At 51.2% G+C, this 17735-nt stretch overlaps 1 protein-coding gene across 6 annotated transcripts in view; it reads left to right on the top strand.

The window, feature by feature from the left end:
* The first annotated feature begins 11831 nt into the window (after positions 1-11831).
* Positions 11832-17735, top strand: part of COL13A1 (collagen type XIII alpha 1 chain) — a 156456-nt gene continuing 150552 nt past the window's right edge. For all 6 annotated transcript variants that reach the window (XM_063670522.1, XM_063670524.1, XM_063670521.1 and 3 more), the window contains exon 1: positions 11832-12643. In XM_063670522.1, coding sequence (XP_063526592.1) covers positions 12350-12643 — 294 coding nt within the window. In that variant the 5' untranslated portion in view covers positions 11832-12349. The remainder of the gene's footprint in view (positions 12644-17735) is intronic.

Here is a 17735-nt window from a genome sequence, read left to right as displayed (position 1 = left end):
AGCCCACTGTGTGGGAGGACAGACTGTACCCCAAGGAAGAGGCGGGGGCCTTTCTTCTCTCCACATGGGGGATGCTAGGACCAGTCCACCCCCTAGCTTCTTTGATGGGATGCACAGAAGTTTACTTCCTCCCTCTTGGCCGCAAGCCTTCCTATGGAAAATGCTCTTTTGGGTAGCAGGGTACAAAAGAGGAGGCCCCTGAGCAAGGGGTTGGATCAAAAGCCTTGCTGTGGGGGTGGCGGAGGCAGTTTCCCGTAACTGTGGTGACTTGGAGGTGGGATCCAGGGCGCAGGCCACTTCGCTTCCCACCCTCCCTTCCTAACAGTGTAACCTTGGGTGAGTTACACAACCTCTCTGTACCTGGTTTTTCTCATCTGTTAAATGGGGAAATAGAAATACCTACTCTTGTGCAGATTTCATCTTGCGAGATGATGTATATAATAAAGCACTTAGAACAGTCCATAGTAACGCTTAACAAAAATTAGTTATTATTATTCTCCAGAAGTGACTCATTTTCACCAAGTAGACCATGGTGAACAAATATTCACAGATATACACAGCTGAAGTATAAATGGTCAGACATAAGACACAGTGCTTTTTTATAATCGTTCTCCTACTGACCAAAAATGCAGCCCCTACGCCCAAGTTCATCTTGCCTGTTGTTTGAACCTGGCTACTCCTCTTGACTAGAGGCACTTGGAATTCTCAAAAGGACCTGATGGGGTTAGGGACCCCAGGTCTCTCTGTTCCGGAAGGTTTCAATATAATTCTGAAGCTCTATGGGATACCACCTGTGGTCCTTCTACCCCTCCAGGTCCAGGTTTAGCTAGGAGTTACCCAGCTTAAAAAAGAACCAGCACCTGCCATTTTGGAAGAATTTGTTCTCTGTGTCTGCACCCCCAACACCCTGCCCTTTCTAGGTGGTCCTTTCTTGGGTCGTTTGGGCCTGTGTCTTCTAGGCTGGCAAAGCCTTGGCATCTTCATGATCCTCACTACCAATCACACCACCAATGTGACATCATCACCAATGTCATCCATCAATGCCACCATCTAATCTAAACCATGATTACCATCACTTCTGTTAGCAGCAACACCATCCCATCCCACAACCACCTCCATCACTGATGTTGTCTTCACCTTTTTCATCTTCCTCTCAGCCATTGTCACTGTTAGGATCTCTCTTACATGATCATCTTTGCACTTTCAAGATCACCTATGCTCAGGGCCAGACAGAACCCTTTGGTAGTAAGTGACAGAAATCCAAGTCCACTGACTTAAGAAAAGAGATGGAAAGGATTGTGGTTCACATATCTAAACTAGAAAGGGTGAGACTATCCGAGGGATGACTGTGCCCAAGGGACTCAAACACCAACAGAAAGCTTTCATTTTCTCCATCTCTCATCTCCACTTCTCTCCAGAGTCAATTTTATTCTCTTCTGCAGACAAATCCATGTCTATGTGAGCTTCATGGATTTATACACCGTTGCATAGTGACTCAAAAGCAAATGAATTTCTATCTCCCAAGCTCTGATTGAAAAATTCTAATGGAAGTCCCTGGTTGGTTTCACTTGGCCATCCCTTGGGCCAATCATAGTGGCTAGAAATGTGTGGTTCTTTGATTGACCATCCTTGGTCGTATGCCTACTAAAAACATGGCAACTGGGGGAAACTTGGTGAACAGGTGAGTACTCTACTTTATGTTGACATACATCCCATTCACCACCATCACCAGCACCACCAGCACCACCACCAGCTCCACTGCCATCACCACCACCACCACCCTCACTGCCACTGCCATCCCCACCATCACCATTATCACCATTACCACCATCACCACGACTACCACCATCATCACCACCACCACCACCACCATTATCTCCACTATTGCCATCACTGCTACCACCACCATCACCACTACCACCGTTACCATCATCATCACTATCACCATCACCACCACCACCACCATCACCACCATCTCCACCACCATCACCACCACTACCACCATCACCACCACCATTATCTCCACTACTGCCATCACCGCCTCCACCACCATTACCACTACTATCATTACTATCATCATCACTATCACCACTACCACCACCACCACCCACCATCACTGCCACTGCCGTCACCATCACCACCACCCACCATCACCACCACCACTGCATCACCACCACTACCACCACCACCAGCATCATTATCACCACTACTGCCATCACCACCACCATCACCACCACTATCACCACCACCATCACCACCATTGCCACCATCATCACTCTTTTTCTGAGAACTATAATGTGCCCAGCCTTGAACTTCACATTTGAACTACATCAAATATGAGTTTGAAGAAATCTCCAGCCCTGCAGGAATTTACTGTCTCTGGAAACAAGAAAGTTGACTTGTTCAAGGAGCTAGACTTCTAGTCCTTGGCCACAGGATGGGAGCAAAGAGGGAAGCTGTAGGGACAGCATCTGGCACCTCTTCAGCACTGGCCCTAAGCCCTGAACAGACCCAGAGTCCTTGGAAGCTCACAAGGCTGTGCTGTGATGGCCAGGCCACTTGGAAAATAGCTGCCTGTGCCCAGCCAGGAACCGGAGCCATTCCTTCATACTCACAAAGTTCCCACCCCAGCCCACTGCCCTGTGCTCTACCAGAGCCCTCCGCACATCTGCCCTGTTCCCTCGGGGGCTGGGACTTGCTTTTGGCTCTATTCCCCCTACTCCTGCTCCACCTCTGAGCAAACATCTGTTTCTAGACGTTGTCCTAGAGCCTAATAAAGTCTCGGAAAGGCCCAAGTTAATATATCCACAGACCTGCCTGTCAGCAGCTAGCTAATGTCAGGAACAGAGCACTCAAGGAAAGCAAGACCCCTCATTTCCTGATGGGGGCGGAGTGTAAGGAAAGATAAACAGGGCATCCCTCCCCATTTCAGAAATGACCTTAACAAAGCAACAGTTTTTAGGAAAAAGAGAAAAGAAAAAAATGGCCTTTGTAATGAGGTTTACAGGAACAAATGTTTCAGGTGGTTCTGCCTTCACAGCTACTGCTGGGGAAAGAGCTGGAGGGAGAAGAGCTCAGTCATGAGTGCAAAGCCTCCTGTGGATTCATTGGCCATTGGCCACAGTCCAGACAATGGGCTGAGCCTGAACCTGGGGGCTGTGAGTTGCCTGGCAGGGAAAAGACCTGCCCTGCGTGGCAGGTCTGGCTCTGCCACTAGTATGCTGGGTAACCTTGGACCACATTCTGACCTCTCTGTATTCAGTTTCTGCAGATGCCACATACTAGTGGAGCCTTGGAGGACTGACAAAGGTCCTTCTGGGCAAGGGGTGGGGGTGCCCCACACTTCAAACCAGGAGAGTAGCCCCTAAGATAAGATCTGACTACTGAGTTCTGTGGTCAAGACCAAGAGTTCCACAGTGGTGGGGGTGGGCAGAGGGTTGGGGGACAGGAAAGAGAGCAGAGACACAATGCTGTGACTTGCATACCTCAAATTCTGGTAAGCGGGGATCTGGATCAGTAAACTAATTGGGCTTTTCATTATCCATTGGTCATCAACCAGAAACATCTGTCTCTTAAACTGCAGTTGCCCACCTTTCCAACAGCTCTTCCTGTCTGTCAGGGAGAGCTCAAGTCTGCGTTCCTTCTCCGAGCACATAATTGGGGCGCCCTTCCACTAACTCTGAGGCCCAGATTCTGAGCCCTTGTTTCCATGGACTGACAGCTCTGAGGGTCTGTGTTTTACTCTCACTCCTTAACTGATTGTCCTTTCTCCAAAAAGCTGCAAATCGGGCCCAAATGGCTGCATTTGCTTGTGGTTTCTGATGCCTGGTTGCAGCACGACCATCACCATCATCTCTTCTGTATTCTGCACTTGATTAGGGCCTTGCACACATGATCTCATTTGAGTCTTCCAGCATTCCCCTAAGTAAGAATTCATCTTCCCCTGCCTGGGCAGGAGGTGGACTTCCAGAGAGGTTGAGGCATTTACCAAAAGGCATACAATTTGTAGATAAAGAAGCAAAGCTTCTGGTGCTTTGTTTCAACTCAACCTGAGTCAGCAAAATGGTTTCATCTCAAGTACTAATCTCACTAGATTGATAATAGCTTTCTGCTTTGAGGAGCATAAGGGACTGTGTGTGTGTGTGTGTGTGTGTGTGTGTGTGTGTATGGTGGGAGTGGTGTTCTGTAGTTGATTAGTGATGTCTGCCAGTGGCGTGGGAATGGAAGTAATGGCATGTGTGTGAAACACGACCAGACCATACCACTTAAGAAGAATGGAAGGTCAGGTATTTGGGGTTATTGGGGTTCAGGAGGCCACATGATGCATCCCAGGCAAGGGTGGACCACATAACCTTGGAACTTCTGCTCTATTCTCCCAGTCTCTTTCTTTGTCTGGATTCTGCCATGCTCCAAGGACCAGCTTAGAATTCACCTCTTCCAGGAAGCCTTCCTGAACCTTCACTTCAACTCTAAGTCTCCACCAACTTCCCTTCTCTGAGTCCCAAGGCACTAATCATCTGCCTGCTTGTTTGGCCTTCAGCTTACGCTGCCTGGCACTGCTGTTCTTTCTTCTGCACACATAAGTCCCCACAGATGCCCCTCAGGACTGTGAGTTCTGTGAGTACCTAACTCTGGGTTTTGCTCCCACTAGGAGGCTCAATAATAAATGCAGACTAATTTATATCAATGACCTAGACCATGCAAATGGGCAAACAGTAGCCTTCCTCTCCACTGCCAGAACACAGGGCTTGAGAGGAGGCAAGAACCCCTGTTTGGTTTTTGTTGTACATGCCCAGTCTCTACAGTTATTATAATGGCAAGGTTGGCTTCCATGAACCTAGTCCTGACTCAGCACTTGGCATCCACTATTGGATCCAATCCTCACAATAACTCTAGGAGATAGGAATTCTTCTCCTTATATTTCATACTTTAAAAAACAGATGCAGAGAGGCCACATAATTTGCAAAGTCACATAGGTAGCACACAGTGGAGCCAGAACCTGAAACTACCTGAAATAGCCTCCAAGTGAATAGAAAATTAGTTTCAGAGCCATTTATACCTGACCTTGGAATAAAGCCAGGTAGGTGCCAGGTAGGAGACTTCTGCTGAATTATTCTCAAACCATCCAGGTTCAGAGGGATATGGGCTGCTTAGTACCTCCAGCTGCTCCTGGAAGAAGTCAACAAAAGACAGTGGGTCTGGGCAGCATCTGGGCACTGGGGTTGACAGCTGGGCATGGGCTTTGCTAACCACAACATTCCCCAAATCATACTTTTCAGGGTCAAATAATCCTCTAGACAGATCCAGTAGCCCACCATAACAGGCATTCATTCTTGCTCAGGTAAATGCTTACATTTGTGGACCTTACATCCTGGTATTCATGACATTGATTAGTTTCTTCCCACATGACACTGGGCTTGTCCATGTGACTTGTTTTGGCCAATGAGACATTAGCAATTGCCACACAAGCAGAGGCATGATAAGCAGTCTTGGAACACTTCTCATGAAAGCCAGCCCCCATGCTAGCTCAGGATAAACTATAGCCATATTGCCTAGAGCAGAAGAACCTTTTAGCTGAGCCCTGTCAATACACAGAATCATAAAAAATAATAAATCATTGTTTAAACCACTAAGTTTTGGAGCAGTTTGTTATGCAGCTATAGATGACTGACATACTGTCCCTAGTTATGGCTACCATCATTCTTAGACATGGTTGGGGTCCTGACCATGCTGGCTCAGGATAGACTATAGCCATACTACCTAAAGCAGAAGAACCTTTTAGCTGAGCCCTGTCACTACACAGAATCATAAGAAATAATAAATCATTGTTTAAATCACTAAGTTTTGGAGCAGTTTGTTATGCAACTATAGATGACTGACATATTGTCCCTAGTTACAGCTACCATCATTCCTAGACATGGCTGGAGTCCTGACCATTCAGAAGCACCTACATGCTCTTGTATATACATCTCAACCAAAGCAGATTACATACATAGAGCTTAGCACACTTCCCTTTCTTCCAATGCACACAAACACTCATACACACACACAGGGAATGGCTTGGAGCCAACTCGTGTGCACCTTGAGGCATCCCTGGTACCCCACAGCATTTGCACTCCCCTACATATGCCTGCTTGCCTGTGCATGCAGAAATGTGCACGATCTTCTGTGTCGCAAAACACAAGAGCAGAAAAGGCATGCACACACCACAAAATCTTACACTGATGGCAGATGGGAGTCACACACACACACGTGAACACAGTCACTCACAGCCTGAAACCATAAGCACCCAAAGGTGCAGAAAACAGGAGAGTGAAGAAGGCCTCAGTCCTTTCCCTCTGCACTCCACATTTCAGCCTTGGTGAACCACTTGGCTTCCCCAAAGCACTATGCACTTTCTCACCTACAGGCCTTTGCACAGGTAGGTTCCCCTGTTTGGCATGCCTTCCCTATACCCCATTCACCTGGCCACTCTACTCATCCTTCAGGTCTTATGTCCAAAGCCTAGTAGGGGCTACTCTTCTACGCTCCCACTATTTCCTGCATGGTAGTGCTTCTCAGGGTTGGCTCTCACCACCAGCCTTGTTTCATTTACGATTGTGTCTCCAATACCAGCACAGAGCCTGGCACTAGACAACACTCTATAAATATTTGTTAAATGAATGGATTTTTGAGCTGGGAAGGCCCTTAGCCATTCCACTTCTCCTTTCCTCCCTTGCCCATTAATCTCTACATGTTATACAAGAAGAAGTAGAGGCACACCTTAGGTAACAGAGCTAGGAGAGAGCCAGAGCTAGAATCCATCCATTCATTCCATCATTTGCTCACTCATTCCTTCACTCCACCATTTCTTGGGCATCTACGCTGTGCTGAATGCTGAGGATATGGGGAAGAGTACAGTCATCCCTGCCCCCTGGGAACTCACAGCTCAGGAGGGGACAGATGCAAGTCACAGTTACATGTGGCTTACGCTACAGAAGACAGACCCAGAATAATAGCGGCTCAAATGAACTTAGTTATTTCTCATTTATGTGAAAGTCTAGGCTTGTTTGGCAACTTGACTCCACGAAGCCACCAGGGGCCCACGTACCCTTCTGTCTTGTTGCTTGATGCAGGAGTCAGAAGCAGAGCTAGAAAACTGAGTGTCATGCCAGGGATCATACAGCCTGGGACAGAAGTAAGAAACAGAAAGTCTGGAGCTCCTTGGGGAGGCTCTGGCAGGTCCCCGTCCACACCTCCGTGGTTTTGCCTGTTCTAGCTACGATATGGGAAAGTTGGGCTTGTTTAAAGACCTAGGCTTGGACTGGGCACAGTGGCTTACGCCTGTAATCCCAACACTTTGAGAGGCCGAGGTAGGTGGATCAAAAGCTCAAGACCAGCCTGACCAACATGGTGAAACCCCATCTCTACTAAAAATACAAAAATTAGCCAGGCATGTTCGCACATGCCTGTAATCCCAGCTACTCGAGAGGCTGAGGAAGGAGAATCGTTTGAACCCAGGAGGTGGAGGCCTCAGTGAGCCGAGATTGCACCACTGCACTCCAGCCTGGGTGACAGAGCAAGACTCCATCTCAAAACAAACAAATAAGCAAACAAAAAACAAAAAAAACCTTAGGCTTGGGGCAGACAACAGAAGCAGAGAGGTCAGAGAGGAGGAACAGATCCAGAAAAAGAGAAGGAGGTGGAATCTCCAGGATTAGTCCCTACTCAAGTGAGTGAGGGAAGGGAGGACAGGGGAGAAAGCAAACATCCCGGCTGAGCACAGGGTGATGCCATACCTGGCACCGAGGGAACAAAGGGCAGGGAGGGTGTGGGGAAGCTGAGTGTGAGGTGGAGGGGAGGGGCGCTCCAAGAGCTACCATGAGCAAGCTGTGCATGGGACATGAACAGTGTGTTTGAGTGGGAGAGTTGTCCACAGAGAGATAGAAACTGGAGGCTCTCCCAGGGCGAGCGCTCAGTCCAATGTCTTCCCTGGATGGACCTCCCAATCCCTTGGGAAGCTTTTAGAAGCAGACAGGAACCTGGACTTCCCTGCCATCTCTTCCTACCAACCACAAAGAGATTCTGACTCAGAAAGGTAGCCTGAGGCCCTGTATGTGACTGGACTCTTATACTTGCAAGAAAAGAAACCTAACTCAAACTGGCTGGAACAGAAAGGACTCCTGTCACCAGGCTTCTGGCACAATTTGATTGAAGGGTTTCGATGATGTCTTCAGGACTCAGTCACTCTCCACCTGTGTTTGCCTCCATGTTGGCTTCATCCTCATTTATCGACAGTGGCAAGACACCCGCGGCAGCTCCAGCTCATCCCTTTAGAAAGCCCTTCCGAGGAAATAGCTGTAGCTCCCAGTCACTCCAGCCCGACTCTCACTGGCCTGAACTGGGCCACATGTCCTCTCTGACCTAGTCACAGTAGCCAGGGGAGATGAGAGAGGCCAACTGCTGAGCTTACTTCCTATTCATATGCCAGGTATGGAGTTAACTCCACCAGAGCCATATGTCCTGGGGAGAAGAAGGTTCCCCAAAGGAAACTGAGTCACAGTTACTAGGAATAGGGGGACTAGGCTCAGGGCAAATAAAATGATGGGTGTTGGCTCCCCTGTGGCCCCTACAGGGGACCTGGAGCAGGTCCTGACCATTGAAGCTTTCCATGGGGAAGAAATGGGAGAGGCAGGTCAAGAGCCATGGGCAGAACGGCCAAGCAGAGGACAGAGGACCTGCGGCCTTCTGGAGGAGGGCTGACCTTCGCTTTTGTCATGGGGAGCAGAAGTGGAGTCTTTGGGGAAGACTGAAAAGCTGGTGGGAGAGGCAGTGGAAGAGGCAGTGGGAGACAGCACAGTGGGGCCTCGGAGATGCCACGGTGGCAGTTTTGGTTTCAGGAAGGAGTTTGATGCTGTCAAAGCCACAGTGGAGGAAGAAAAATGGGGTTTGCTCAATAAAAATGGGCTGGGAGCGAATAGCAGGATTTTAAGGTGTAGAAAACAGGAGAGAGAAGGGTGGCCTTCCTGGCAGAGGGTCTAGCAGGAGCAAAAAAGTGGAAAAACACAGAAAAGACTTGAAGAACAGTACAGGCTGTATGCCTGGGGCATTTTTTCTTCATTTTTGTCTAGGCGTGTAACCAAGACCATAGTTTAAAATCAAAGTCTTTGGGTTAGCATTGGAGGCCCTCTTTCTTCTTACTGCAAACAAGAAAATCTATTTCCTGGTGTTTTTCCTGAGGCATCTGAATCCCCGCCTTTCTTCTGGGAGCCCTGAAGCAACTTTTGTGGTCTTTACATGTATTGTGGATTTTCGCTATTCTGCCTTTTGTGGCGGTTTTATGTGAACACGACTTGTCTTCCTTAATCAATTGTTTTTAAAGCTCCTGGAAGGCACTCTTTTCACCTCAGTGTCCCCAGGTCCCGGCCCCCACCTATGAAGAAAGAAGGGTTCAAGATAAGCCACATGAGGCTGTAACTTGTGCCTGGGGTAGACAATACTCTACCTGAAGGAAAAATCTCCCAGGGTAAGAATTCTAAGCAGTGTTGGAAGAAGAAGAGGGATACCTGGGGATCAGGCCCCTCAACACAGGCTAACTCCTGCTGCTCACAGCTGCTACTCTCAGCTATCAGGTAGGGAAAAAATGGAGGTTAACTGTGATCCATTTGCTTTCTCTGGGATGGAAACTTCTTCCTGTTTCACAACTGGGAGCCCAGAGCTAGCTGTGTCTGAGATGGCCCTAGCAGCCATGAGTTCCAAAGAAGGAGGCGGATGCCCTTTATTGAGTGCCTGCCCTGTGCCTGCACTGTGTTCACTGCTTTACATGCATTACCTCATTCAGTCCTTCCAGACGGGTAGATACTTTTATTATCAGCCCATCTTACAAATGAGAAAACTGAGCCTCAGAGATGTTCAGCAGCTTCCACATTGACAAAAGGGAGCTTTACACCCGGGTTTCTCTGACTCCAGAGTCCCCCTGGAAGCTCCAGGGTTTGCAATGCTGGGGTCAGGTCAGGCTAGCACAACACCCTCCTCTTTCAGTTCCCAATCACAAGGATGCTCCAGCTCCAAACTGTTTAGATTTCACTGCCTGAGCATTCCTGAGGACCTCCAAAGTCCTGAAAGGGAAAAGATCAGTTTGCAGAATAAGGAGGGAATGAAACTAACTTCCCACCTCAGTTCCTCCATTCAGACTAGCCTGGGAGGGAAGTGGGGGAAGTCCAAAGTCCCTGAATTTCCTGGCCTGTACCTCCCAGTGCAGAAACTCTCCAGCGCTCCCTGGTGTTCTTCAATGCCATCGAATTCTCCGAAGGATTCCTCTGTAGAGTGGACTGGGACATCCCATCACAGGGATGGAGAAAATAGAGTGCCCTTGCCCACTGAAGCCATAAGGGAAATCCTAGAACTGGAACTGGAACCCAGAGCTCCTGGCCACCGGCTCTTTCAGCAGCATCACCTTCTATTCCTGTTGTCCTCCATAGTGGCTGACTGGCCCAGCAGTCAATGTTACCTTTATTACATATGATCTAAGTACTTACTATGTTACAAGTCCAATACACACTATTAAGTGTGCCACACTTTATTAGAAGAGCAGTGACACTGTATTATATATCAAGTTCTATCAGGTCAATATAGAAAATGGAAGTTTGTACTGGCGTGCCTTGTTTATTTTGAAATTGAATCCCAGCACATCTGCTGCCCCCACCTCCACTGCATATTTGAAAACCCAGTCTTCTCTCCTCTGCCCGCTGTTCCAGGAAGACAGGCTTTCTCCCAAAAACTCAGTCCCACCACCTCATTCACAGGAATGTCAACAGGCACAAGGAGTTAAAGTCTCTTGGGATACAAATGCTACTTAATGTGGGGGGTGGAGGAGGTGACAAGAGAAGAGAGAAAACTACCAAATGCCCTTCAGGCCACCAGTTTTTCTCTAGTGGAATATAGGAAATGACAACAGGAGAGAGCCTGGTTAGCCCTAAGCCTCCCGCAGGGATGGAGCCTGAGTTTGTGTAGGAATTGCTCACCTTTGATGACTGGGATGATTGGGGCAGGCTGGTCTCACCACACAGAGATAGATGGCATGGGTCTCAGATTAATGGCAGGTAAGAAGGGGAGATGTCAGGACTGGCAGGCGGCCCCACTGAGCCACCTCTCAGATACCTGGAATAAGCTCTTCTGCTCAGTTTTCAGTGTCTCATACTACCTGTCTTGGTCCTGAAAGAGAGAAAGGGGTGCCAGCTCTGCTGCCCCCTGGAGGGCTGACTTTTCACCCCAGAGTAAAGATGTGGTTGGCCGCCCGGCACTGGAGGAGCTGCAGATCTCAGGAGGTACAGAGCCCCCAGGGAGTCAGTTGTCGCGGGAGAAGGAAGGGGAAAGAGGTTGGAGGCTTGGGAGTAGAGGAGCGGTGGCTGAAGGGATCAGGTAGTCCTGATCAGGACGTGGAGATCCACCCACAAGCCCTGACAATAACTCAGTCGAGTTCCCGGAGGGTCCCAAGGGCTGGGAAAGGTGGAGTGGTGCCTGCCCCACCGCCTCCGTGGAAGGCCAAACGAGCCCTCGGTGTGAATCCGGAGAAAGAGAGAGAAGTGCAGCCCCAGCTCCACTCCACACCCCCTTCCTGCCTATAAATAACCCCAAGTGTCACTTCAAAGAGGACGGGGAGCGCGGGAGAGGGGCTCCCGGGCCGGCGGGCTGGGGGCGCCGGACCTGCTCACCTCGCCCCCCACCCCGGGCGAGTTTGCATAAATAAACAAATCCAAGCCGTCGGCCCCGCGGGAGGTGGAGGAGGAGTGAGGAGGAGGAGGAGGGAAGGGGGCGGGAGAGATTAGTTTGGGAAGTAGCACGGATTGCTCATCCGATCCGTGCCGCCGCAGGGAGTGTGTCAAGTTACAGAGGCGCCGGAATCGGCCCCAGCGCTCCTCGCCAGCCGCCACGACCCTCCTCTGCCCATGGGGCCCTCCATGTGCGCCCCTTCGCCCGGGGACTGAAACTGACTGGCCCGGGAGACACGAGGCGCCCAGAAGGACTGACAGCGCGGCACCAACTGCTCTGCAGACACTTGAAGGGAAAGACTGGGCGGAGAGAAGGAGAGCCGGTCAGATTCCCCTAACTTTCCTGGACTTGGAACGTTCTTCGAAATAACTTTTTTCTCACCTAGGTGTACCCCAATTACCGCCGGTTGTGCTTTTTCCGCACTCCCCCTCCTACTGCTAATTTTTCCGTCCTCTTTGCCGGGAGCAACGGAAAGGGACGTTTTCCAGCGATACAAGCCGTTTCCCCCTGCCCCGGAGTTTGGATAGAGCCTTTTGGCAGCGGCTCTCGCCTTTATTTATTCTATTTATTTATTTATTGGTTCTCAAGACGCGAGAGGATGGTAGCGGAGCGCACCCACAAAGCGGCAGCCACCGGTGCCCGCGGCCCTGGGGAGTTGGGCGCGCCCGAGACGGTGGCTCTGGCGGCGGCGCGGGCGGAGCGCGGCGCACGGCTGCCGAGTCCAGGGTCGTGCGGACTGCTGGCGCTGACCCTCTGCTCGCTGGCACTCAGCCTGCTCGCCCACTTTCGGACGGCCGAGCTGCAGGCCCGGGTGCTGCGCCTGGAAGCGGAGCGCGGGGAGCAGCAAATGGAGACGGCTATTTTGGGACGAGTCAATCAACTGCTGGACGAGGTCTGTGCTCTTTGTTGCTGGCTTTTATCCCTCCCCGCGGCGCCCCCTCGCGCAGCCTCCAGACTGTTCAGCCCGTGTCCGCGGGCGCTCGCTCTCTGCGAGCCCCAGGTTCGCGAGAGTTGCCTGCGGGAGGGGTCGGGGACACGGACAGAAGCTGCCCTGCCAGGGATTCGGAGTACCTTGCGGGCAAGAGCATGACCCCTCGAGTCCCGCCTCGGGCAAGCGCTCCCGGCTTCCAGCGCTGGGAGCGCCCTGGGCGCGCCGGGCAGGTGGAGGAAAGCTGGACGCGCGGAGGCGGGCAAACTCCACTCCTCCCTTTCGCGACCCGGCCGGGGTGGTGTGACAGCCGCCCCGCGCCCACGCAGTGGGAAGCGCGCCCAGAGGCCCAGGCCGAGGCTTACTGAGCCCCCATGGCCCTCCCCCTCCACCACTTAAAGACCCAGGGGGTGTGGGGAGAGGGGACAGTTCTTGCAGGGGGTGGTGCCCTGGTCTCTGCTCACTGGCCCAGGCCGCTAGGGTCGAAGTGTGGGTCGCCTGGCTCTGCTGTCCTTGGCCACAAATTAGTCCACACCTTCTTTTTCCTAAACCAGGTTTCTTATTTTTCTGGAGAAAGGATGCTTTCTCCCATTCTCCAAATTTTCTTGATCCAAGTAGATTAAGCGCTACTAGCGTGTCAGGTAGCTATGGCAATCTTGGGGATACAGGAAAAGGCTGTCCCCTCCCCAGGAAGGAGGGACATGCAGCCTCTTGAAGGCTGGGCCTTGACAGGGTGAGGTCTGATGATCTGTGGGAATCTGGACAGCACAGGGGATCCAGGGCCCAGATAGAGAGGAGGACAGGCAGGTGGGGGCCGCAGCAGTCTGGGAAGAGGTCGTGGAGCAGGTCCTGGCCATGGAAGGTTTCCATGGGGAAGAAATGGGAGAGGATCTCTTACTTAGCTGGAGGGAGTGTGCAGCAGTAAAGATCACGGTGGTAGAGTCCAGCAATCCTGGGTTTTTATCCCCACTCTGCTGCTTGGAAGCTTGGGACAAATGCTCCAACCCCTCTGAACATGCGAAACAGTGCTGATGTAGCAAACACTGGAGCACAGCTCTAACTGTGGTGGGTGGGGTGCTGTGAGCATTTTGGCAAGATGTACGTATTCCCTACAGCCAGGCTCCTCTTAGCTGCCTCTGCCAGGCTGGCACCTGCTGGAGCAGTTCTCCAGGGTGGCCAAGGAGAAGGAGATTGCAGGGCCAGAGCAGAGAGGGCGGTCACAGGGCAAGCGTACTGGTGCTAGTGGTGCACCCATGACTGCTGCTGTCAGCTCATTCCCATGCCCTGCTAGGCTCCTGGGAATCCAGAGAACTCCATCGGGCCGCCCATGGTCCCCTGGGCCTGGGGTGGAGGTGGGGCATCTCTGGGCTCAGGCAGTGTGAGCCCAGACTGGCTGGGTGGTGAAGAAGGTGTCAGGGCAGTGAGAGCTCCTCCAGGTATCTTGGGGGTCCTGGCTGCTGAGGGATAAGCATCTGATTTTCAGGGTTTAGCGCAGCCCCTCTCTCCATGCTTTCCCCTTCCCAGACCTTCCTGCTGGCCTGACCATGCCCTGGCCTTTCCCAGCTTCTTGCTTCCGCTGCTTCAGACTTAGCCATGCCAAGTCGCATACTCTAGGGGCCTTGGGGCTAACTATTGTATCCGACATGCTCACCCCTTCCCTCCAAGCTGCAGCTGCATATTTACCCTACTGAATGTAATATTTTCAACTGCTAGATACGAAAGTTGTCCCAGAGAGCATCTGAACTGAACCCCATTTTTCAGATGGGGAAATTGAGCCCAGAGTCACATGGTGAGGTCCAGGACTAGAACCTCAGCCTCCTGGCCCCGTATACAATGTTCTTTGCACTGTATCCTGCCACTTTTTTTTTTTTTTTGGTCTATTCTCATTCATTCATTCAGAAAATGTTTACTGAGAGCCTGCTGTGGGTCAGGCATTGTGGGAGACACTTTTGCCCTCCTAAACTTACAGGGAAGTAGTACACAAAGAAGAAAATGGGCAGTGACCATGTCGTGTGCAAAAAAAAAAAAGAGCTACAATAGTGAAAGAAGAGAGGGGCCTGGGAAATGCATTACATGCAACATTGTCTGATGGTGGTGGCAGTCATGGCAGGCTTCCTTAGGGAAGTGATTTTCAAATGAAGAGCTGAAGGATGAACAGGAGTTTGCCAGGCAAAAACGAGTGAGTGTGAAGCCTTGTTCTAAGGGGACAAACGGAAGAGCCTTTGAGGCTGGGGGCCAGAGGGAATTGGGAGAACTGGGGGAAGTCCAGGACCCCGGAGGACTGGGAGTATGAGGAAGTAGGAGACGTGACTGGAGAGAGACAGGCAGCCCAGGTCAAGAGGGGCCTTAGAGAAAGTTAGATCTAAATAAGAGTAATGGGGAGCCATTGAAGGGTTTTCAGGAAGGCAGTTATGCCCCTAGAGTGAGTGCTTACGGCTGGCAAAGCAGTAAGGCCAAACAGGAGGCTGCTGCAGGCCAGAGGGGACAATGAATGGGGGTGAAAGTAGGGTCACAGAGGAGTGACTGGAAATGGTGGCTGAGGTCAATAGGGGAAGATGCTGGAGCCAGAGGAAGGGAGCTGTCCCACAGATGGATGGCGTGAGTGGCCTTATCTGTGGGGGCCTTGTCTGTGCTCCTGGAGGGACACCCTAGGGTTGGGCTGTCCAATACAGTAACTGCTAGTCATATGCAACTCATTATATTTAAACTAACTAAAATTAAATAAAATTTAAATTTTAGCTTGTCTGTTGCAACAGCCTGGTTTCAAATGCTCAGTGGACACTGCAGCTAGGGACTATGGAGCTGGACAGTAGAGAGAAAGAACTTGTACATCCTCGCAGAAAGTTCTATTGGCCAGCGCTGTGCTACGAGCAGCTTCCGGGCCTGCAAAGCAACTTGAGGGGACCATCCTGGGCCTTTCCCTGTGTAGGTGTGTTCTCCCAGGTCTGAGCAAAGGGCAGAGGAGAGCAATGGGTAAGGCAGAGAACTGGGACAGGCAGAAACCTGCCACAGGAGAGGAAAATTCAGAGACAAGAGAGGGGAAATGGTTTTGTTACAAAACAATTCTCCAAAATGGAGGTGCAGAAGGTCCCTGTCCTCATGGGGCACACAGGCATCTGGTGAGTTTGGAGGCCAAGACCAGGATTCTAGCTGGGCTTTGCCAGTCGTGTGGCCTTAGGCAAGCCATGCTACACCCCTGCACTTCAGGTTCATCTTCCATTAAATCTAGGCCCTGCCTCCCTCCTGGGATTGGGGGCAGATCGGAGACTTCACTAAAAGGTGCCATCACCAAAGGCCATGCATAAGACCAGATGAGTGCTCAGGGAGGGCTCTTAGGGATCTGGGGCAGGCAATCTTTGGAGCAGGCAGGACTGGGCCACTTCCTAAAGAATGGGAGAAGGACATTGGGGAGGGGAAGCCTGGTGAGGCACACGGCCTGTGCAATGGCCTGGGGGAGGGACTCCTGTGCCAATGGGGAAAGCAGGTGAGGGGGCAGAGACTGTGTGTATGAGGCAGAAGGGAGAGGGAGCTGCAGGGAGGGCTGGCCAAGGGGACCCAGGAGGACAGGAGGCCTGAGAGGGGAGCCAGAGGCAGATCCGAGGGGACCAGCCCATGACGGGGGTTGTGCAGAGCCGGGATTGGAGGATGGCGGGAGCCGGCTCTGTGGGGAATCAGGAGTGTGCTCTCCAGACCTCAGGCCCCAACTCTTCCCCCATCAGCGCCTCTCTCCTGGTCTGGGGCCCTTAACGAGCACTCCAGCTGCCTGTTATTTGATTTGCTTGCTGTGAAGAAAGAAGCTGGAATGTCCCAAATGGAGACAATCAGATGACACCTAGGACTGGGCAGCCGTGTGCAGTGAATGAGAAGAGAGTGGAATTTAAAAGAGCCAAATGCTGGGCTGGGTGCAGTGGCTCATGCCTGTAATCCCAGCACTTTGGGAGGCCAAGGTGGGTGGATCACCTGAGGTCAGGAATTCAAGACCAGCCTGACCAACATGGTGAAAACCCATCTCTACTAAAAAATACAAAAATTAGCCGGGCATGGTGGTGGGCACCTATAATCCCAGCTACTTGGGAGGCTAAGGCAGGAGAATCACTTGAACTGGGAGGCGGAGGTTGCAGTGAGCTGAGATCGAGCCATTGCACTCCAGCCTGGGCGACAGAGCAAGACTCCGTCTCAAAAAATAAAAATTAAAAAAAAGAGCCAAGTCCATCTTCTAGGCCCAAGGGGAAGCAGAGGAGGGTCTCAGCAGCCACCTTTAAGGTGAGTTTTGAGAGATGCCAGGTAGACTCCCCAACCCCAATAATAACATCAGAAACTGTAATAGAAACGTCCCGTAGTTATAGGGTACATACAGGAGCCAATGCTATGCATGTCAATCCTCACAACTTCCCTAAGGGACTGACATTCACACCACCCCCTTTTACAGATGAGAAGACTGATGTCACTGTACCTCCCTCCCACTATCTGTGATTCATTCCTTTGGATGTTAAGGAATCTCCTGGGAGAGGAAGTGGTTGAAACTTCCAGGCTAAAATGTTGAGGAACCCCAGGCAGACTCCTTCATCCCTAAAAATAACAACAATTATAATAACGTGTCTCATGTTTATACAGTGTGTGATTTTGGTGCAAAAGTAATTTCAGTTTTTGCCATTGAAAGTAATGGCAAAGAGATTTAGGGGACAGATATAGGGGAGGGATCAAAGCAGCAGCTGAAAGATTGGGGCTGTGGATGGGGTCCTTTAGGACTGAAATGCTGGGATGAGGATGGGAAGAGACTCTTAAAGGGGAAGTACATGTGTGCTAGGGTGGGTAACCTGTGCACAGTGTCCTGTGCTGACCACAGCTGCCTGGACCTCAGTATATGGACATACTCTGGATTCAGGTTTCCTCAAATGCAGCCAGCACAAGGTGGTACCAGAGGAGTCAGGGGTAGGATCCAGCCCCCAGCAGGCATCTCTCCACCACACCTTCCCCTTTCCAGACAATTAACTAGGTCAGCAGTGGCCCATACATGGCTTGGGTGTACACTGCTCCCCATTCCAGGGCCCTCAGC

The sequence above is a fragment of the Pongo pygmaeus genome, chromosome 8 (genome assembly GCF_028885625.2).
Source record: "Pongo pygmaeus isolate AG05252 chromosome 8, NHGRI_mPonPyg2-v2.0_pri, whole genome shotgun sequence".
Taxonomy (NCBI): domain Eukaryota; kingdom Metazoa; phylum Chordata; class Mammalia; order Primates; family Hominidae; genus Pongo; species Pongo pygmaeus.
The sequence above is the reverse complement of the archived record's forward strand: the minus strand, read 5'-3'. Positions and strand labels throughout refer to the sequence as shown.